This window comes from Protopterus annectens, chromosome 7.part0 (assembly GCF_019279795.1).
Source record: "Protopterus annectens isolate FY-2018-M chromosome 7.part0, PAN1.0, whole genome shotgun sequence".
Lineage (NCBI taxonomy): Eukaryota > Metazoa > Chordata > Ceratodontiformes > Protopteridae > Protopterus > Protopterus annectens.
Genome location: NC_056739.1, coordinates 89,447,250 through 89,470,520, shown reverse-complemented (window position 1 = coordinate 89,470,520; position 23,271 = coordinate 89,447,250). Strand labels below are relative to the sequence as shown.

Genomic DNA, 23,271 nt, shown 5'->3' with positions numbered 1-23,271 from the left:
GTTCATTAAATGGGAAGGCAGTGAGACCTCCTTAGTACACATGAGGTACTTTGACCATGGGTCTAGAGGCCCCTAAACTTATGGCTGTTCCTCCAGTACTTGTAGCTTTGGAAGATGCTTTTTGGCTGCCTGTTGAGAATTGAACCCACAACTCTGCATTCCTTAGAAATTTGTCAGATTCTGTAAGGGTACAAGAGTAACATTTCTTATACAGGAAACCTATGTAGAATCTAGCAGTGGTAAAAGACTCCAAATATGTTTCTACTCCTAATACCTTTCCTAGTGGCAAAGTGAGAATAGGACTCTAGACAGATTTACTAAGCAAAATTATATATTTGCTACTCTGACTTTCAAAGCTACTGCCAGACACACAACCATGTTCCAGAGGGCAAGACATAGCTAGTTATGTGACAAAACACTCCCATCAGGTTTTGATATGGTACGTGGCTGTACTAGCCAGGACAACAGCAATGGGCTCAGTGACTAGGAGACGTGCCTGACCTGCCAGATATTGTAAGAGCACAGCTCCTGAATGCCCCTCTTGTTAAGAACAACTTCTCTAGGATCATTTTAGCAAAAGTGTTCAAAAGTGGAGAAAAGGGGAAAGTAATAAAATGAGTGAAGCAACTCCTCCGTTCCCTCCACGTACCACATTATGGCAGCAGTTGCTCTTCCTAGTCAGGGCTTTTTATCATACGCAAAACAGGAAGATGAAAAGGGCAAATCCTGGGAGGCATTTTTCCTGGACTCTCAGCTTGGATGCAGTCCTGACTGCATGGGAAACCTTCCTCCATGAACATGGAACTGAGTTTTTAGATATTGCTATACTATACTGTATTGCATAATACCTTGTATTCTGCTTTTCTGAGCCTGGCATAATTGTGACATCTGAGCCTGCAATATTGTGACATTTTAAGGCACATTGCCCTGTGTTATACTGCACTGTATTACATTGTGCTCTGTTGCATGTTATCTTGCACTTTGCTGTGTCCTGTTATGTGGCACTGTTTTAAACTGCACTGTGTTTCATCGTATCACTTGCCTGCACTCATGCCAACACTGTGAGACAGTTTGACATATGAAGTGCATTACGTGCTACCTTGTGTTCTGTTGTCATTCTTGCCCCAGTTTTGGCATGTGTGCTTGCAGTGTTTAATCGTTATCACATTCTGTCTGCATATATAATTGAACAAGTTGCTCCTAGAGTGCTGCACTTTGTTGTAGATACCCCCGTTGCATAACAGTCATATTGCCTCTCACGATCACCTGATTCCCTTGTCCTTACAGAACTCTTAGGAAAACGAGTCATAGAAATGGTTCATCTCCAGCTTTCACTTTTCAAGTCTCTGCTGCCATGGGACCACAGCCTGTCAGCACTTGACATCCTAATGCAGTGAGTGCAGCAACTGCCTCAAGTTCATTGACAATCCTTTACTGCTTCCTAACGTGGAATCCACTTGTGAGAAGTATAAATACTTATTCAGACTGGACATAAACCTCTTGCATACCATGGCTGTCAGTAAACAGCATAGCTCCACCGCACTGCAGCCCATCTTTAACACTAAGCCCATGTGTATTTATTTTTTGGTTTTTATTTACCAGGAAAGTTTCACTGGGTTACACTGCCCATTTTCAGTGGAACCATGTGGAGAAAAGTTCCTAGAAACAGATGTAAAATATTTAAAAAGTTTTATAAACTCTAAAGAAAGGACAGTGTAAAACAATAATGAAATTCATCAAAATGAAATAAACAGGAACTATCTAAAAAGATATAAAGTGTAATAAGTGACATTGGTGCACACTGCAGGATATTACTGGAGTGGAAAATTATAATTGTAAATGCAACAACATTACAAAGCCATACTGTATCAAAATGTGGGAGCTAAATTAATGTAATATACATGTGAATTCACTCAGTTGGAAAGAAATGGTTTACTAAGTGAAAAAATGAAATCTTGAGTGTGTGAGTATTTTTTTTATCCAGGAGATTGAGAATAGTTGCAGACTCTAGAATGATTTAGATATAGTTTCAGGTTGCTTTTATGCTGAGGTACTGAAGAAATCTCTTTGAAAACATCCTAGGCAGCATGCAGTCAGACCCAAATCTTGGCCACTAGCTCATAACTCACTCATCAGATCACTCACCTGCATCCAGTATTTCTCTCCAAACAAGGGTGACTTTAACTGCATATTCATAAAGTATATGATCAGCCATGACAATGTTGTAGAAATAGATAACTCGACTGCCGGACACATTGGACTTCCATTCACAAGGCTGAGCAAGACTGGTGTGAAAATTTGCTGCCTTTCAGGTCATTCAGGTACTAGGATTCATGACATCACACTGGCCCTTAGAAATCCTTTCACCCCCAGTGTGCATTATGCATGTGACCTGGTCATTGCCCATGCTGGATTGAATACGCTTCAACGCTGCACCCTGAAGGACATGGAGAGACATGGTTGAGCTCTATATATCGGTGACCAGGAATGGAAAAAAGTTTTGAGCAGTATCTTGCCATCACAGTGAATGATGCCAGTACCAAAACAAAAACTTACTGTGTAGTTTGTGTAATTCAGAGGATCCAATGTGTTTCTGCATGTGAGGTGAAATCAACAAGTCCTGCCTACTTTACCAGGAATGATCTTTACCTGTCTCCTCAGAACTTCCATGTGTTGGCTGATACATTTTCTAAGTCTGTAGTGCCTATTTTGGGCAGAGTCATTCTTCTAGACCTTCCAACTTAGCAAATTTGTATCAGTGCTAGAAGTGTAAGCAAGAAAATGCCTGACCTTAAGACCTTCCTGACACTGGCGCATATCTGTATAATTCTGACACTTGTTTTCACTATAGGGTTACCACTCCATCCTTATTCAGGGTATATTAATTATTATTCATTCTACCCTTTAGTGAGGGTGGACATGTAAGTATTCATCTCAGTCCTTTTATTTCATGGTATAATCAACATCATCATAACCTTGAACTACTGGAAATCCTAGTATCAGTAAATAACTGCAGTTACCAAAACTGTCCTAACTGTAAAACCCTCTCTTGACCATGACACTTACTTCAACCAAATACTGAACCAAATGCAGTTATCAAGGGTGACTTCAGCTACCCATCTTTAGACTGGCAAGTGTACACCACCACCAGCAACTAATGTACACAGTGGTTCTTCAACTTTATTAATTCCAATTCCCCAGAGCAGATGGTGCCCCCCCAAGAAGATTGCTCTTACTGACAAAGTTACATGCCTGCTACTCACAGTGTTACCATCTCCGTGTTAAGGTGGATCACCAGGCTATTGTATTTCCATAATAATCCAACACAAGAATCCATCCAACCCTAAAACTATTCATTGATTTTTCTTAGAGCAGTGTCCTAGATCACATAATAAAATATAAACTTCCCAGCCCTCTCAGTAATCCTGTAAGAAAACCACAGCTTATATCACTGTTTTTTTTACATCCGAATATCTGTAAGAAGTGTGATGGTCCATTTAAGAATAAACCCATGTGGTGGAATCCCAGCATCAATAAACTCCACAATAAAAGACACAAATGTCTAAATTCTAAGGAATATGGTGAAATCTTTCCATTCTAATATTGAAAAGGTCTGCAAAAAACATGGGTATTAGATCTAAAACTGCAAAGCTAAGTATGAACTGAACATTGCCACCACTTCCAAAGTTAATTCAAGTGCTTTCTGTCATTACATTAAGAAATTCAAAAGTTATCCCCAGTTTAGCACAGAAGCATCCAGTGCAGTGTGACGCCCTTGCACTGGCCCAGCAATCAAGGAGCCTCAATCCTCACCACTAACACCAGTAAGGGGCATCCATATAGGGAAAGGATAATAAATACACACACACACACACACACACACACACACACACACACACACACACACACACACACACACACACACAGTAAAGTACAATTTCCCTTAAGAGCACACAGAAATCACAGTCAGTCTGGGGCTGGTTTCTCCCTTTCTCTCTAGGTCCCCACTAAAACTCCCCACTGGCACAACTATAGGGTCTATATCTCAGCCAGTTGGGCAAGCTAAAACCTCCAGCACCCTCTTTGTCCAACCAGTGCTTCATGTCCCTGCCCAAGTAGCTGACACACACACTTTGAGATAAGAGTTCATACAACTACACAGACACTCCTGGGGAAGGCTGGCACAGGTTCTCCAGCTGTGCCCCTTTTACCCAGACTATATGGTAGAAATCACTGCCACCACCCAGCTAATATTTATCAGCTACTCAAAGGTCCTTAAATGGGTTTCCAATTATTACTGTGCAATATTATTATTCAAATGGTAAGTGCAACCTAACAGTCAAGACTTATTTGGAGTGACTTGGTACAGTCTCACTATATACATGCAATGCACTCTTAGAGCTTAAATTATCTCTACACAAAACAGCCACAGTTAAAAGGTTTACAAATATTTAATAATAATAAAAACCCAAGACAGTACTTCTTGATACACAGTGCCAGTCAAGAGTTCAGAGATCACAGAGAAATACTTAAAATAATACCGTAGAAAAGTTCTGACATCACAGAAAAAGAAACTAGTTGCATCTTCCTATTTTCTATCTATATCTAAGAGAATACACAGTTCTAAAATCCTACTTACATACTGAGCAAGACAGTGTTGAATGTTCTCAAGACAAAAATGCTCAGAGCTCTCTGATTCTTCTTCTTTCGGCTTTTCCCAGTTAGGGGTCGCCACAGCGGATCACCTGTCTGCTCATGATTGGCAGTAGAGTTTTATGGTATCAAGTTGCCAGCCCGGCTTTCTCTTTAAATTGATAACACAGAGCTGCTTCACATGACATCATTCTTCACACTTCTCTGGTGTTCCCAGGCTAACAGAAACTACATTTACATTCTTTACACCTGGTCAAAAACCAGAGCAATAAAGGACATTTATACATGCAAATTCTAGCCATTAACTCTGGCCTCAAAACAATAGGCAGAATTCCTTCATCCAGACATATCAGAGCCGGCTTTAAAGATCAAAGACCATCCTAAAATGCTTGACTTAGCTTTCTTACAGCAGAGTGCACTGTTACATTTTTGAAGTTTAACATTTCCCAACATTTTCTTCCCATTTAAGAGAACATGCCTGTGGCTTATATTAATATTTACAAATGACAGAATTATCTACAGAATTCTATCTGGCTATGCTGGCAGCCTTCACCTATCTTCACATGCAGTACAAACCAGTCTCCTAGTATTGTGTTAACAACTGAACAGGAAAGAAAAACACTGACCCTTTTTGATTCCTATTTGAAAGAGAAAACTGCTTTTGGGGGGACTTGGATACCTGATGGTCCAGTGAAAGTGACAGCCACATAGAATGTGAGGGGTCAGTGTTTTCCTTTCCTTTTCAGTTTTCAGTTTTGCATAGAGCTGATCTCAAACAGTACCACATATTCTAATTCAGAGGACATTGCTAATATGCTTATAGATAACTTTAGTTGTCCTTTCATATCACAGTTGCAGTATTCTTTATAGAAGGAATCTCCTGCAAAGGATAACCCAACATCCGGCCAGTATACTAAAGCCTTCCCTGGTCTTCCACTCCTGTTAAGAGGTCTAGGGAATTGAATTCCTCAGATGAGGAGTTGAATTCTGGGGAGGAATCCCTTGCTTACTTCTCTCAAATTCCTTCAACTCTAGACTGTGGTTCAGAGGAAGAAGATTTGATGAGCCCAGATCCCCTTTTGTATGAATTATTCTTTGGGGATGCTATTGCTCGTATGATTATTATCATCAACCCCCTACTTCCCACACTCCTGATTTCTTCGACACTCATGCCTGACTGTTGCCGATCTTCTGTCTATCCACCTCTTTGCTGGATGCCCTTCTTCCTTTTTGTCCCAAATCTTCTTCACCAGATTGTCTTCTGCTTTCTTGCACATGTGTTTGAACCACCTATCTGTTCTCTGATCTTTTCTGCAGTTAGAGCTACTTTGGCTTCTGCTGTTATGTCCGCATTTCTTCGTCTGTCCCACAGTGTGCATCCTTCCACCCTTCTCAGGCAATTAATTTCCATCACCTCTTATCTTTCACATCTGCTATGCCTATACTACCCAGGTTTCTGTACCATATAGTAGTACTGGTCGCACCACTGTTTTGTACAACTTACTTTTCAGCTTTTTTGGCATTCTTTTGTCATATACTGCACCTGACATTCTATGCCATTTGGCTGCAACCCCTCTGATTCTGTGTTTGACCTCTTCATTCAGACTTCCCTTTTCCTCATCCACACCTCCCAGATGCTTGAAACTGTTAACCTGTTCCACTGTCTTCCCTTCTGTCTCAGTTCTCAGCTTCTGATTCCCCAATTTGCTGCCATTACCATTGACTTAACTGTACTTAGTTTTATCCCATGTGCCTTCAGTTTTGCATTCTATTCCCCTATCCTTTGCTGATGTTCTTGCTCAGAGTCTGCCTGTAATGCCATATCATCTGCATACAGCAACTTCGTTAATCTGTCCCCTACAACCTGTTTGGTAATGTTATCCATCGCCCGTATGAACAGCAGTGGGCTCAGAGCTGAACCCTGGTGTACACCTGCTCCCACTGGGAACCCCTCTATGAGACCGAACATTATTCATATTTGAGCCATTGAGTCCTTGTACATAGCCTGCACTAATTCTACCAATGTTTCTAGGACTTCGAACCACCATAGTACTGCCCAAATCAGCTTTCTTGGGACCTTGGCATATTTCTCCAAGTCTAGGAAAGCCCAGTTTGACTTTTTCCTCACCTCTAGCTGTCTGTGTCACTGCAAACATCCAGTCAGTTATGCTGCATCCTGATCTGAATCCCAACTGCTCATTTCCCATCTTACTCTCCACCGCTCTGCATATCCATTTATCAACCACCCTCTCCAAAATGTTTATGGATTGTGACAGGAGTTTGATGTCTCTCTACTGCCCACAGTTGTGGATGTCCCCTTTGTTCTTGTACACTGGCACAAGCATGCTTATTCTCTAGTCATCTGGAGCTATTTCTCCCCTATCTCACCCAGCATATTTATCATATCTGATGTGATTTCATATGAGCCTGCTGCTTTCCTTGACTTCATTTTCTATATTGCTATTCTTACTTCTTCTAGTTTGGGGTCTTCCTCTTCTCTCATTGCCTGCTGTGTCTGGAACAGTGCAGCTTATGTGTGATTTTCTTCATTCAGAAGCTGCTTGAAAGTACTCTTCCCATCTGCCTTTGATGTTCTATGGACTGGTGGGCAGGTTGATGATGACATCCCTTTTGAAGTCTGACTATCTTCTTTATTTTTCTGTCTTTGTCTTGCAACCTGATATAGTTTCTGGTTCCACCTACTGAGTCACTTTCTAGAAGTTGGTAGAGAGCCTCCGATGCCCTATCCTTTGCTATTCCAACTTGTTTCTTAGCTTCTTTGTTAGCCAACCAGTAATCCTTCCTAGCCTGGTCCGTCTTTTCTATCTTCCACTTTTTCGTGCAGTCCTCCTTTCTTTTGATGACATCCTGGACTTCTGTAATCCACTACCAACTTTCCTTATGTACCTTATTTCCATACCTGGCTCTGCCACATATCAGTTCTGTAGTCCTCACACATGCTGTTTTGAGGTGCTGTCATTCTTCTTCAAATCTTCCTGCTTCCTCTTATTCTTAGGGTGCTAGAGCCCTGAATAATTCCTTAAACTGTTGTGCTTTCTCTTCAGTCAACTTCCAGGTCTTCAGTCTTGTCTCTGTTGACCGTAGAGCCTTCTATGACCATTGCTTTTCAGCTGATTATGGCAGCCAGTGGTTTATGCTGTGGGATGCCTGTTTCACAGGAGATGACTTTGCAATCACATCATCCTATCACTTGTATGATGGAGCACTTTAAATGGGATTGCTCCCAGGTCTCTGATATTCAGAAGAGGTATTATGGCCTCTTACAGAGTGTCCTAAGCCGTTTGCTGTTCCTCCTATTTTAGTAGCCCTTCTGGACACATCCTGTGCTGCCTTTGTAAACTTGATTCTCACCCCCAGCTCATACGAAACCTGATCGTTTCTACAAGGTGCCCGAGAACTGCACATTTTTACATAGCTGCCCTTCTGCTGATGCTTCATTGGCTTCAGTTTCCACTGGTAAGCCTTCTAAACCTTTTCCACCTACTGAACTCCTCCTTTCCTTCAGATAAGTACAATCAGGCTATGGAATGGTTGGGGGAAAAAGTTTATACTGCTGCCACCTTGTCTTTTAGGGCTATTAATTACCAAATCTACATGACTAGGTATGTTTTGGCTGTTCTTTCTCGGGTAAGGTGGCATCTAACCTTCCTGATTCTTTCTGATGGGAAAGCATCAGCTCTTTCTTTGCTTGAGTCCACTTCCCAGATCGCCCGTCACTCTATAAAATGCAGCTGTAATGCAGCTGATGCCTCTTCCAGAGCTGCTGCTTTTGGTTCTGTGATCAGATAATATTCTTGATTATGCCTTCAGACTTTACCTGATGATATTAAAGTCAAGCTTTTGGATGCTCTTGTGGATAACAAAAATCTTTTTTTGGGACAGTTGCAGCTGTCCTTCCAGGGTAAGAGTAAGATCCTGCAAGAACTCAAAAGATATTTATGTCTTCTCCTATCAACAAATTCTAGAGGCATTACCCTTCTAAGTCCATCTTTGTCCATAGGTAGACTTGCCTAAAGTTAAGGAGTCTAGGCATATTCCCTCTGCTATATCCACTCAGACTCCTTCATCTCCAAAAACTTCTTTATAAGATAAACCTGTCACCACAAGGCATTCTATAACTATGTCAAGAATCTAAATGGCAATGCTTATATCTGCTTTGAGCTACAACAGAATGGCATTAAATATACTGATCCCAAGGATATTGCCAATATCCTCGCAGATCAATTCATTTCCAACTTCACCCCCTCTCACCCCCTAAACGGCCCATCTCAATACCGGAAGATTGCCAAATTCCAGTAATAACGGCCACACAGGAAAAAAACGCACTCTCCAAAGCTACGAATATAGCATCCATGGGACCAGATGACATCCTGGGCTGTGTACTACATGAACTACAAAATGACCAGGCACCTCACCTAAGTGTCATGTTTAATCATACCCTCACCTCAGGCTTTGTGCCCTCTGAGTGGCACACAGCTACAGTTATCCCACTCCACAAGAGGGGCTCCACCTTGGATCCCGCAAGCCTGATCTGCAAGGCCATGGAACGTATTATCATGGCTCTTATAAACAAAGACATTGACAACTTTCAAACACTGGACCCCACCCAGTTTGGGTTTGTGAAGGGCTGATCTTGTCTCCTGAACCTGATTGACTTCTTGGACGAGGGTAAGGTGGTCCACACAGCCTGTCTGGACCTTGCCAAAGCCTTTGACACCATCTCCCACTCTGGAATCATAGATAGACTTACTAAGCTGGGCATTAATCCCTACGTCACTCGATGGGTTGCCAACTGGCTTACTGACAGAACCCACACTGTAAAAGTAGCCAACTCCAAATCCAGCTCCAGACAAGTGACAAGTGGAGTACCTCCGGGTTCAGTCCTGGGAACACTCTTGTTTGGCATCTATTTCTCTGAGGTACAGGCCAACACTAAGAGACTCTGGCTTACAAAATTCACAGATGACTGCAAACTGGGAACCATTATTGAATCCCCAAATGATGTGGATACTCTACAAAAGGGCCTTACAGAAACAGATGCTTGGTACCAGAGCCACGGGCTCAAGCTCATTGCCAAGAAATGCATAGTTATTCCCTTTGGGAAAAAACATGTACCCGTGATTTACCACATAGGTGGCAGTACACTAAACACAGAAAGTGTGATAAGAGATTTAGGGACACAGGTGGACAGTGGTCTCTCCTTCGATAACCACATTGCCACAACAGTCAGGAAATCCTTTTATGTGGCACACGTCATCACTAAGGGCTTTTTATCCAGAAAAAAGGAGGTCATTGTTCCACTGTACTTATTCCTCATTAGACCCATTATAGAATACAACGCCCCATTTGGTATGTATCTCTCAAGACATTTGCAACAACTGGAAAGGCTGCAGAAATACCTCACTAAAAGAATCACAGGCCTAAAGCAGATGCCCTACGCTGACCGCCTTAAAAAATTCCAGCTGTACTCTGTCGCATATTGTCTACTCAGAGGCAATCTCTGCTTAACATACAAGGCCATGTCAAACCCAGAGCTGTTGGCCATGCTACACTTAAATAAATCTCAATCCCTCAGAGCCACATGCTCCAGGGATCTAAACTTTGTCATCACAATAAACAAAACATGCTGGATGGATAGGTTCCTGACCCAGAGACTCCCCAGACTCTGGAATAGACTGCCCATACATGTCAAGCAGAGCGCCTCTTTAGCCCTCTTCAAAAGGAGCTTTGATGATTGGATGGGAGAAAGGAAATTCACCCCGGGGATCATGTCAGTCACCCTGCTAGACAGAAATCCATGGAAGTAAGTAGTGTGGGAAGAAATAGCCAGGGAATTGTTATGGCTAGGCTTGTATAGACCCTAGGGCCAATAGCCTAGTACCAGCCTATGAACCTATGAACCATTTGGCCTCCTCTTCCCGTCGGCCAGGCCCACTTGTCTGTCTGCCTTTCACTGTCTCTTCCAAATTGATATCAGATCATTGCAGACTCTGGGGTGTGCTGTCTTTAATTCATCATGGGGTATTTAATGGTTTGGCAATCCCTTCCTCCTCTTCAGGCATTGCACAGTATCCTCAAGAATACCTTCCTCTTTTCCTTTTGGATCAGGGCAGCATTCAGCCTGTTCTGCCCACCCAAGTGGAAAGGGATTTTTATCCAAAATGTTTTTGGCTCCTCAGAAGGAGAGTACATGGAGATTAATTCTGGATCTTTCTCTGCTCAGCACCTTTCTCAAGGTCCCTTCTTTCTGGATGCCGTCTCTTCAGACCTTGTTTTCTGTTCTTCCCCAGGCCTTATTCATTTCTGTAGACCTCAAGGGTGCATACCTTCACATCCCCATTTACCCTCTGTTCAGGAAATGTTTGCATTTCTCTGTTTCTTCCTCTCATTTTCAGTTCTCTGCTTTGCCCTTTGGCCTTTCTACTGCCCCAAAGGTATTCACCAAATGCCTCTTTCCTGTCATTACTTTTTGCTGGCTTTGAGGGATACAGATTTTCCCTTATCTGGACAACATGTTCATTCAGGCTCTTTCTCCTATCAGTCTGTTACAGAATCTCCACTTTACCACTTGTCTTTTACAAAGTCTGGGGTTCACCATAGACCATCAGAAGTTGGTTCTGACTCCCTCCCAGGAGCATATTTTTCTCAGGTGCAGGCTTCAAACTATTCCCATGGTAGCTTCTCTTCTGTCAAGGTTTTGTCTCTGACAACCTTTTTCCAACCTCTCCTTCCTCTTTTCTCTCTCACAGCCAGGGAATTTCTAAGGGTGCGGGGTTTATGGCCTCCACTATTCCCATGCTTCCTCTTGCCAGGCTCCATATGAAGAAGCTACAGTGGTACCTCAGATCATTGTGGCTTCAGCATTGCCACCCTCTGGAGTTCCATGTTCCTTTACTTCCTTGTCTCAAACTCAAGCTTCAGTGGTGGAGTCAACATCTCTCTCTCTCTCAATCCAGGGCTACCATTTCATGCTCCAATTCCTTCTCAGGAACTGTTCACAGACATCTCAGACTTCAATTGTGGGAGGAGGCTTCTTGTGGCCCTCTAAAGGTCCAGGGTCTCTGGCCTCCATATCAGAGGTCAGAGATCATATCAGCATAAAAGAGATGAGAGCTCTGCTTCTGGTTCTACAAGCTTTTCATTCCCTTTTCCACCCCAGCCCCCTAAAGGTCTTCACAGACAATACCACTGCGATCTGGTATGTCAGCAAGTGGGGGGAGGGGTACGAGGTCCTGTCTCCTTTGCAGATTAGCTGTTCAGGCATGGGATCTAGCTATCAGGTGTCAAGTGATTCTTGAGGCAGTTTACATTCCCTCAGAGCGCAATATAGTGTCAGAATCATTGAGCAGATCCAGAACACAGGTTCACAAATGGATCCTTCACAGAGATGCTTCTGGACATACTCCATCTCTGGGATATTCCTCAGGTGGATCTTTTTTATTTCCATTAAGAACAGACAACTTCCTCTATTCTGTTCTAGAAAACTAAGTCCTCTGTCTTGGAAAGTGGTGCCTGTCTTTTCCTTGAAAGAGAATGTTCCTTGAAAGAGAATGTTTCTGTATGCCTCATTCCTTCCTCTGTTACCAAATGTTCTGCACAAGATCAGGCAGGACTCTCCCAAAATTTTGCTGGTAACTCCTTTTTAGCCCAAACAATACTGGTTCCCTCTTCTTTATCACTTGGCCTGGTGCACTTACCACAAGTTACCTCACCAGATGGATATTCTTACTTAAGACAGGGAATCTCTTAGCCATCCTCACCTGTCCACTCTTCAGATGACACTGTGAGTGATAGGGTTTTGATTTCTTTTAGGCCTCTCTTCTCTGAGGATGTATTCTGGGTTCTGCAGGAGGCCAGGAAACCCACTACCAGAAAATCATATATGTCCAAATGGAAAATATTTTCTGTCTGGTGCCTCTCTCGACATCAGGATAGCCTCTCCATGGGGTTTCCTCTGGTTCTGTCTTATTTGTGTGATCTGCTCCATGCTGGATTGGCATATTCTTCAGTTAAACTCACCTATCAGCAATCTCTGTTTGTCTGTCCTTGAATCCTTCTTTGTCCTTTCGATTTGAGGTCAAGCAATTTCTTTAAGGGGTCTTCATACTAGGCCTCCCAGAAAGCCTATTCTGCCTTCTTGGGACCTCAATTTTGTACTTGAAAAATTGACTCTGGCACCTTTTGAACCTGCTAGCTCAGCTTCCTTGTGACATTTTACTTGGAAGACTGTTCTTCTTTTGGCTGCTACTTTGGCCAAGAGAATGTCTGAACTTCAGTCTCTTATGGCTATTCCTCCTTTTATAGTTTTTCACAGAGATGTAGGGTGTCTCTTAGTTCTACTCCTTTTATGCCCAAGGTAGTTAATGCTTTGTCCCTTAATCAGTCTATTCACCTTCCTTCCTTTTTTTCTTTCTGTCCGTCTGCCATTGAGAAAGTTCTTCACACCTTGGATCTGCATATACAGCTCAGGTATTATTTGGATAAAACAAAAGCAATTTGCAAACCTGAGCAACTTTTTGTTCCTTTTCTTCCCAGGACATTGGGTTTGGCTGTTTCCAAGCAAACCATTTTATCCTGGATTTCTAAGCCCCTTTATTTTTGTTGTTTTCATGACAGATGTCTTCTTTGTCTGTAAAGTCTCATTCAGCTAGGGTGGTTGCCTCATCTGATGCCTTTCTCAAGGGTTTGGACACCAGTTCCATATGTGAGGCTGCTACTTTGTCCTTTGTTCGTACTTTAAGTGGTATAAATTGGATGTTACTTCCAGGGCTAAGGTGGGTTTTGCCTTCTGTGGGTTGTGCCTTCTTCCTCCCAGATTTTTAGCTCTTGTATTCTTCTATGAAGAGTACTGCAGCAGTGATATGGAAGGACACAGTACAGTTGTGTAAAATCTTACCATAAGAGCAGATGTCCTTTTCTTCACTGTTGCTGTATTCAAACCCTCCCTCCTCCTTCCCCTTGTTTTCTCTCTCTTGCCCCCCCCCTGGCCGAGGACCCCTTTATTCCTTCTGTCCTTTTTCCTTGTGGATGCACATGTTCTCTTTTTGTCCCTAATGATATTCTGCTCCTCCTGGGGCAATGCAGTTCTGAGTTTTTACATTCATACATCACTCTTATGTGCTACACCTCATGTGTGAAGCATTTGTGTGACTTAGGACGCCTGTAAGAACAAAAGGCTTTGGTATAATGGCCAGACGTTGGGCTAACCTTGACAGGAGATTCCTTAGGTAAAGAATATTGTAACAGTAAATAGAAGGACATCTGCTGTTATGGTAATATTTTACACAGCTGTACTTTCCAGCTTCTCCCACCTCTTCTCTTCCTGCTTTGTTCCCCTTGCAGTTCAGTCTCTGCAATGCAAAATTGCCTCTTACTAGTTCCTAACTACTCTATCTGAAGTCAAAACTCCAGCTGTATGGATCTTGATGACATAGTAGACTGCCTTCTGTTCAGCACTTAGCATAATTTTACTGACTCCTTTATGCACCTTTTTCATCTGATCCTCTGTATTGGATATGTGCCAGAGGTCTGGAGAATGACCATAAAGGTATCTCTCCACAGGGGTGGCTCTACCACCAACCCTGGTAACTATAGGCCAGTTTACTTCACCAGTATTATTTGTATAGTCATGCAATGTATGATGCGTTCCAACTCTGAGATCACAAAATCTCAAGGAAAAGGGTATAGTCCCCAAACTTTAGAACTGTTAGTTTTTCATATCTGTTGACCATCTGTTTTGTTGACCAAAGCAAGTTTGGCTTGTTTTAAGAACTCATGTATACTTACACACACACACACACACACACACACACACACACACACACACACACACACACACACACATACACACACTTATTTGTTTACCAGGTGCGCACTCTGTTCAAAGATACTTTCTAGGTATGACCTGGGCCTAGAATACACTTTTACATTACCAGTATTTACAGCATTTATAAAGCTAAATACAGCTTTTATAAGTAGCATATTCAGTACAGCGTAGTAACATAAAATAAATAATCTATACTGACATGTACAGTACATTTTAGTAATTCATAACAGGGAGGGCAAAGGAAAAAGTGATGAGAGGTATTGCTAAGGTAGGATTAGTATTCAATATTTTGAAAATTGTCAAACTTTGACCTGAGTCAGTCTGGCTTTGTGAAGGGTAGGTCCTTTCTAGTTAGTCTGGAGGGCTTGTATGAGAAGGTGGCTGAGGGGCCTAATAGTGGCAATATGTGTGCATACTGTTTACCTAATACTACTTATAGCTTTTGACATTCTGCCATACTGTGATATAATTGTCCCCATGTAATTATTAATATGTATGTAACCCACTTAATGGCTAACTGGCTTACAGACAGAACCTACACAGTGAGAGTTGGTGGCACACAATCCTCAGAAAGACTTTTAGTTGTGTCCTGTCCTTTTTGGTATATACTTCTCTGATGTTGAAGCTGATGTCAGGTGTCTATTCTTGACAAAGTTTACTGATGATTGCAAACACGGTGCACCTTTAACTCCATAACTGATCACCAGATTCTGCAAGAGGGTGTGTACTGTACTAGCACCCAGTGCCAAGACTGTGGACTTGGATCAACATAAATTGCAGTGTTGTGCTCTTTGGGAAAGAGGAACACCCCTGCTCCTACTGCATAAATGATACCCTCTCAAAGCTGATACCATTGTTAGAAACTCGGGCATTTTCACAAACTCCTTTTTCACCCAATATGTCTCAACTGTTGTCAGGAAGTCTTTCCACCTATCCCAACTAATTACCAAGGGTACATTTTCCTGTAGCAGTGGCATTATTGTAACCTTCTATTCATCTGTAATTAGCCCAGCAGTAGTATATAATATTCACTTTGGTATGCACTATCCAAATCTATTGCCAAAGTTGCGAAACTTAAAAAATTCCTCCTCTCCCAGAAAATTTGAGCTTCTTGAGTTTTGCAGAGCATCTTTTGGATGAACCATTAAACTGAGACCCTATCTGCTTGACATGGTGGTAGCTCAGGTGGATATAAAAGATCCCACAGCACCTCTTGAAAAGAGTAGGGGAAGTTCCCCGGTGCTGTGGCCAAATTTCCCTAGTTGTAGTATAAATATCACCTTGGGTCTCCCCTGAAAAGAGTCTACTAGCCTAGTGGGACTAACCCAGTCAACAAATAAAAAATAAAATAAATAAATCTAAAAGTCTTACCACTCAACTGTATCTCATACAGGCTGTAATGCTGTGACCTGCACTTGGTCTATAAAGTGCCAATCTTGTTCTGCCTTCTACATGTTAAATAAATGGAACTATCAGCATTACTTGTTCCAAAGACCTAAACTGAACATGTTGCAGGGACTACCTATGGACTTCGTTGTCAGTCCATGTCAGACAGAGTTGCTTCTATAATCCTGTTTAAATCAAACCTGGATGAGTGGATGTGGATATGCAAGTTCTCCCCCAGGCTGCCATCCTTAGACTAATGGGTATTGCAGTGGCTCAGCTCATCACAGTCTTTCCTGACTTGATTGCCTAGTATAAACCTAGGTATCTATGTAATTGTCATAATCTATGGGGGAAAAAAGGCTAGTCAGGTTCAGACTTTCCTCCCTGCATATCAAGTGTATCATCTGTAGGTGGAAATTGTCACACACTGTATACTATGTGGTTAGACCTGGTACAAAGGGAGACAGATAATTCAAAGCAGGAAGCATCACTGAAGCATCTAAAGTGGAAGTGTTAGAGCTGAGACGAGTGGCCGGCGTACTCAGCACCAGGTTACCGCACAGAACCAAAGCCTGCTACTATACTATACACATGCAGCAGAAATAAAGATTCAGGCCTGTTGCAAATGGCTTCTCTTTTTACATCATTGTATACAATATATGAATAAATGGGGCTGTCAAGCAACATTGTACAACAGGAATATGTGCTAGTCTTTGTTTTAAGGATTTTTACCATTCCATAGTGGTGTTATGCGACTCAGAAGAACAAATCATTTTAGAAATACATTTAAATTGGATTTGATAGTAAATATTGTCTTTGAAGAGTTGTCAGTAGCATGCATCCCCTGGGATTTACAGTTTAATTCTGCTGTATCTGTTGTTCAAAGGAGTCTGGTATATTTTGTAAGAAGTAAAATGTGTATGAAGTAGTGTTTTTGTGTAGTCTTGTTAGATGTGATGTACTTTTTGCGAGCCATATCTAAAGAGGATCCATTTTGCATGAGTTCATTTACTTGCTAAACAAGTGAATGAATGCAGAAACATGTGAGAAACAGGAAGTAAGTTAAATGCAGAAGGTGGAAGTTACCTGCCAAAAAAAAAAACAATTTTTATAACTTTTGTACGTCTTGCTGTCAGTTGTCTTACCTAGGGATTCAGGTTGTGCAACCCTTTGTTATTTAAAATGATTTTGTGAATGATTTTTTTTTTGCCTAATTAAAGTTATACATTTACTTTGATACCTGCACCAAGAACATTGATTTAACAGTTGGGATCTTGATAAAGAACTGAGTAATATCTGTACAAAATGTGTTTTGATCAGAAATAGGGATTTCTTTTAGTTTCATAGTTCTTGGTCATTATTTATTGATTTGGCAGTTTGTTTTCTTCTGGTAATGTTTTTTGTCTTAGGCTCATGCCAGAAAATCAGCATGGGAAGACCCAGTGGAGTGGGTTAGAGATACACTCCCATGGCCCTCAGCCCAACACGACCAGTCAAAGCTACTCCATTTGCCTCCACCAAGCATCGGTGCTCATACAGGAACATCACCTGCAGAAGAAAGAGTGGTTAAAGACGCAACACCAAACTCTTTGGATTCAGATCCATTGGTAGGTGCATCTTTTCTTTCCTAACATGGGGTCCTTTAGTCAAGTTTTCCCTGCATACTGGTCTTAGCTCAAAGATGTTTTCCAGCTACTGGTTCACCATATCCTGACTGTGTTTGTTTTCCCCTGGATACTTTGACATGGTACTCATCTGTTAAGCATTAAAATTGTTTAATAATCTCTAAAACTGGCATTTAGGCTTTTAGCCTTCATTAAGTTTCATAAGTAAATACATTGCTTCACTTTCTCACTGGCATTTTTTGAATGCAGGAGTGCATTGTCTTCATCTTTGCATAAATGTGTATATATGTGTCCATGTGAGTGCATCTGATCATTAGTCCCATACTAGGCAAGATATTTCTGCTAGGACAAACTAGATTTACCCTGGTATGTGTTACCAGACCATTTAGCCTGTTTTGTACATAACTGCATGTTATTCTGCATGCACTTTTGTATATTTATATATTTTCTATGTTGCCATGCATTACTGTACCTGTTTTATTACTGTTGTACTTTGATTTCAAAGTGTCTCTCTTATTATGTTTTATCCATTCTGTGTAATAGTTAAGGAGCTTTTTTTCCTGGGTCCCTTTGTAAATTGGCACACTGGTTTTACAGATTGTGATAATTCTGGGAGACAAGAACCATAATTCTCTCATTTGTAGGGCCTTTCATGATTTTCCATCATCTGTGTAACAGTTTCTGCTGATTGCAGTGATGTTCACTGGATGGACCAATACGAAGACTAAGTGTTCGAGTGTAGTACAGAGTATGTCCATTTCTCTTTTCAGCTTTGTTACGCAGCCCACCATCCCCTTCTTTACTGAATAAAGAAGTAATACATGTGTTTGGTCACCATATCTTTTAATTTTTCTGCAGGGCTGCATGTATCTGGTAATCTGCTGTATGCTTTGACATCAAACAGAATTTTTGGATTTGGCAATCTGGTGATCGGGCAGATTCTGGCTAACCCACTTCAGCCACTACTTTTTGGATTCACTTTTACAGAAAGGTAGAGAATTGGTTACATAAGATTTAAGAACAATACTTTATGGTGCATTTTAGGTTTATATCAAAGAAAACCAGAATGCTGCCTAGGTAGAGAAAGAGCTGTTCTGAGTTTCAAGGAAGAAACATAAAACAAGATTAGCATACTCCTAAGTTAAATTCAAATTACTCCAAAGGCCTGATAACTAAATGAAATATGTGCGATATTTACAGAGTTGGTAAAAATCATCAGTGGTATATGTTTCTCACTGGGTTTTGTTTATGAATTGAGGATATGGTGGATGTTGACTTGCGGATATATACATTATTGGATGCTGACTGGGTTTTGTTAATAAGGTGACTGTATTAGGTGTTGGTTATGGGTCAATATATATGGCTCTGTCTGGGTCTTATTGATAAAGCTGAGGGTATGTTGGGTGTAGTTACAAATAAGCAGTGTTTAGTGTTGAATGGGTCTTGTTAATGAGGTAACAGGGTGTTGGCTACACTTCGACGGTAGTGTTAATCAAGTAACAGGGTGTTGGCTACCCGTCAACAGTAGTGTTAATCAGGTAACAGGGTGTTGGCTACACTTCAACAGTAGTGTTATTCAGGTAACAGGGTGTTGGCTACACTTCAACAGTAGTGTTATTCAGGTAACAGGGTGTCGGCTACACTTCAACAGTAGTGTTAATCAGGTAACAGGGTGTTGGCTACACTTCGACAGTAGTGTTAATCAGGTAACAGGGTGTTGGCTACACTTCGACAGTAGTGTTAATCAGGTAACAAGGTGTTGGCTACACTTCGACAGTAGTGTTAATCAGGTGATGATGAGTTTGGTGTTTTTCACAGATTTTTTTTTATCTTACTTTGTTAACCGAGATAGAGCAGTGATCTCCGTGGACTATTATCTGACAAATGCCAGGAGAACAAAAAACATGAAGACATTACAAAACAGATGTGTTGCATTCTAATAAAGCAAAAAAAATGGTACAGTGATGTACACGTGCTGTTTATTGCTCACAGTCCATTTACAATTAGGCTAATGCCCTTGGAAGTTTGACATGCTTTACAGTGCTTCAAGAATTCAACATTGGCATTAATTACAAATGATAGCAGATTGTCTGGTAGTAAAGTCAAGTTTGGAATGTTGAGCTAAGCCAGAACATGGAGACAGATGGTTAGAGTAAAGAAGAAGAAAAGAAAGGGGGAGGAGAGAGAAATGAAAAATGGGGGTGGGGGTTGAGTAAAGAATTAGATATGCAGGATGAATGCAGAAGAGAGAAAGGTAAGAGATAGCAGATGAAATGAAATAGGGTGTAGCCACGTTATCATCTGCAGCTAAGTGAGTAGATTACATAAAAAGTATGATGACTTAAGAATTTTGTGGTAGTGAGCTACATAATTATTTTATGTTCAAAGCAGGTACATGAAGCCACTTTAAAGGCAATTTTTTCAGTTAGGATCTGAATTTAGTGTAACTGTCGTTTTCTTTTAGTTCTGTATGAGGTATTTCCAAGTTTGAGGACCAGGACTGAAGAAACTTTAGTTAGTGCAGTTATATTTACTTCTGGGTATTCAAAAAGAGCTAATAGAGGGGCTTATGTGGTTTAAGGCAGTAGTCTGAGATATGCAGATATGCTGGGAGAGCTGGTTGCAAGGGAATGGGTTTAGGTGGAGTACTTTATAAACAAAAGAGATTACTTTGTATTTCTATGTTGTATTCATAGTTTTTTTAAAGAGAATAGTGACATTCTTTATTTTTTGAGGTAGGGCAAGACTGATGCTCTACAAATGTGGTTGAAAGCAGTTTGTAGGGAAATCAAGTTTTTTGAAGTGGCTGAAAGTAAAGGAAGTCCTCATTCCATTTTGGCCAGGAGGACTCCATTTCATTTTGCTATTTCACTTCCCAGAGATATAATGGCTGCGGTGGTGCAGTGGTTAGCGTTGTTGTCACAGCAAAAGGTTCTCCGGTTCGATTCTCAGGTGGAGCGCCTTCTGTGTGGAGTCTGCGGTTGGGTGCCGGACTAGCAAATTGACACTGTAAAAATTCACTTCCAATCATTAGCGGACCGGCGTTCTGCTGTGACAACCCCCTAACCGGGAAAAGCTGAAAGACAATTTTTACTTCCCAGGGATATAAATGGGGATTCTATTTACCGAGACGTGTTTACTTTGACTTTTGTACTTTTTTACACAGTACAGGAAGTTTAGTTGATATCTAAACAGATGCCAAGTATTTGAAGTAAATGATTGTTTCTAATGGCTCTTGGTTGTTGCAGAATATTTCTTTTTGTATGGGATTAGGGAATAGTTTTATTTTTTGTTCCAAAATTCTTGCACTTATTTGATTAATTTGTTGTTTTGTTGCCAGATGACAAGAAAGCAGTTGGAGTCTTGTTCTAGTGGTTTTTAATAAATGTGCAGATGCTGACATCTTGAAGTTTTTATGTCATCAGCATACAGGATGGTCAGGATGTGTGGGAGTTTAGCTAGTGGCTTATTTATGAAAGCGGAGAACATTGTGGGAGATAATGTAGAACCTTGTGGAACATCTTTAAGGAGAAGGACCACAGAAGTTACCAATTTTGTTTTGCATTGCAAAACTTCTTTATTCACAAAAAAATTTAAACCAGTAAGGGCTTGGGTACTTTCTTGCTATGACTAGTGTGTGAAAAAGAACTGGGTGATCTGTTAGGTTAAACTCTGACTCTAATAAGTTGCTTTTGTCTGTCTTCTTAAGGATGTCATCTGTAAGAGTGCACAAGGTTGTCTTTGCGCATCTCCCTGTTCAAAGTTAGTGTTGCTAAGGAGAGAGTGTTGTGTTTTATGGATGTATTCTTTTAGTTAAGAATATAGTATCTTTTCAAAGACTTTGCCTAGAGTAAATAGTTAAAGATAGCGGCCCCAAATCATTTGCTGACCATGGTATAGCAACTTTGGGAGTGGGTTTTAATGTTGCTTAGAGAATGGGCAAACTGTACATCAGCATCTTGTTTGGAGAAAGAACGTTCTCCAGCAGAATATTAATGTAAAAGTAATGCCTACTGAAAAATGAGTCTGATGTTTCATGAGAGCACATCAAGCTGCAGTGGAGCTCAGACTGCGAAAAAACTAATGGCCACCATTACTTTACACTCACTAAGCTGTTTAGTAAGTGTAAAAAAATAAACAGAAAAAAGTGTGTGTGTGTCTGTATATATGTGTATGAGTGTGTTTCTGTTTGCATGTGAGTGAATGTGTGTATGAAAGCAGAAGAGTCTGTGTGTGTGAGAGAGACCGAGAGAGACTGAGAGCAATCTTGTGTGAGTGAATGTATGTATGAAAGCAGAGGAGACTCTGTGTGAGAGACCGAGAGAGAGTGGGAGCGATCTTGTGTGCATGAATGCGTTTATGAAAGCAGAGGAGACTGTGTGTGTGAGAGATTGAGAGAGAGTGAGAGTGATCCTGTGCGAATGAATGCATGTATGAAAGCAGAGGAGACTGTGTGTGAGAGAGATCAAGAGAGAGAGTGGGCGTGATCTTGTGTGAATGAATGCTTGTATTGTTTCAGAAAATGCATTGTAATACAAGACCTTTTATTCTAGCAAGTTTCTACGTTTCTAAGAGCAATGTTTAAAATTTGTTCCTATTCTTGGGGCCTTGTCGTCATCCACCCCACCATTATTTTTGACTTTGTCCAGAGTTTCTGTGCTGAGAGGTTGAGAGCTGTGCTTGTGTGAGTGAATGTGAGTATGAAACCAGAGGAGAGTGTGTGTGTGTGTGTGTGTGTGTGTGTGTGTGTGTGTGTGTGTGTGTGTGTGTGTGAAACAGAAGACACTGTGTATGAGAGAGAGAGAATGGGCTTTTTGTAAAATTGTCGTGTTTTACTTACTTGTTTTTTTAAGTACTATATTATTTTCTTATATATTTTTTTATGTAAAGTACTTCCTCCAACACAATTAACATATACTATAGAAAGTTTGAAATATTAGATGAAAGGACTATTTTACATCCAAAATATTTAAAAAAGGTAATATAGTCCTTAAAAAAATAAGTAAGTAAAAAACAATTTTGCAGAGATCCCATTCTCTAAGTGCAATAATGCCCCACAGGGTGTAGATTAATGTGTAATTAATGCCCTTCTAGGGATCCTCTGCCTGCGGCGTTGGGCCTCATAAAACCCTCTGGGTGGGCATTAATTACACATTAACACACACCCTGTCGGACATTATTGCTTGCTTGTTTACACAGAACTAGCAAAACATTTTTGGTTAGGCAAAATTGTCAAGTTTTTGGAGAGATATAAGAATGTGATCTTAGTTTAGGGAGACGAGTCATGGATTTGTTCCATTTGCATCTGTAGGAGCATCAGCTGAGACCTGATTAGTAAGCTTTGCAGAGTCTTTTTTCTTTATAATCTTGATACCAAAGAGGGTGTAAAGGTGTGCCTCAGGGGAATATTGAAAATTATTATTGCTTGTTGTGGAGGTGTGGGGATAACTCTTACCTCTTCAGTTCCTTCATACACTCTCCACACATCTCACCTAACCAATTTAATGATGCCCTTTACGTTTACTCCAAAATGTAGACTGATTAACTCCATTTCAACTGGAACCAAAACAAAATTAAGTGGAAAAATACTTTCCAAACATAATTATCAATAATTCCCCAATATATTAAAATCCTATTTAGGAGGAGACACTCACCCTAATTGTGTCTCCATCTGTTACAATGAACATCAAGACAATTCTCTTTCACACACTACTCTAACCTTACAATGGTCATCCCCCAATCACAGTAATCTAACTTTTG

The 23,271-nt window shown here is 40.9% G+C and overlaps 1 protein-coding gene across 3 annotated transcripts in view; it reads left to right on the top strand.

Annotated features, from left to right (window-relative positions):
- The window catches only part of NAV1 (neuron navigator 1), a 2,383,470-nt gene that overhangs the window by 2,317,910 nt on the left and 42,289 nt on the right, over positions 1 to 23,271 (top strand). For all 3 annotated transcript variants that reach the window (XM_044076515.1, XM_044076516.1, XM_044076517.1), the window contains one exon: positions 17,296 to 17,493. In XM_044076515.1, coding sequence (XP_043932450.1) covers positions 17,296 to 17,493 — 198 coding nt within the window. The remainder of the gene's footprint in view (positions 1 to 17,295; positions 17,494 to 23,271) is intronic.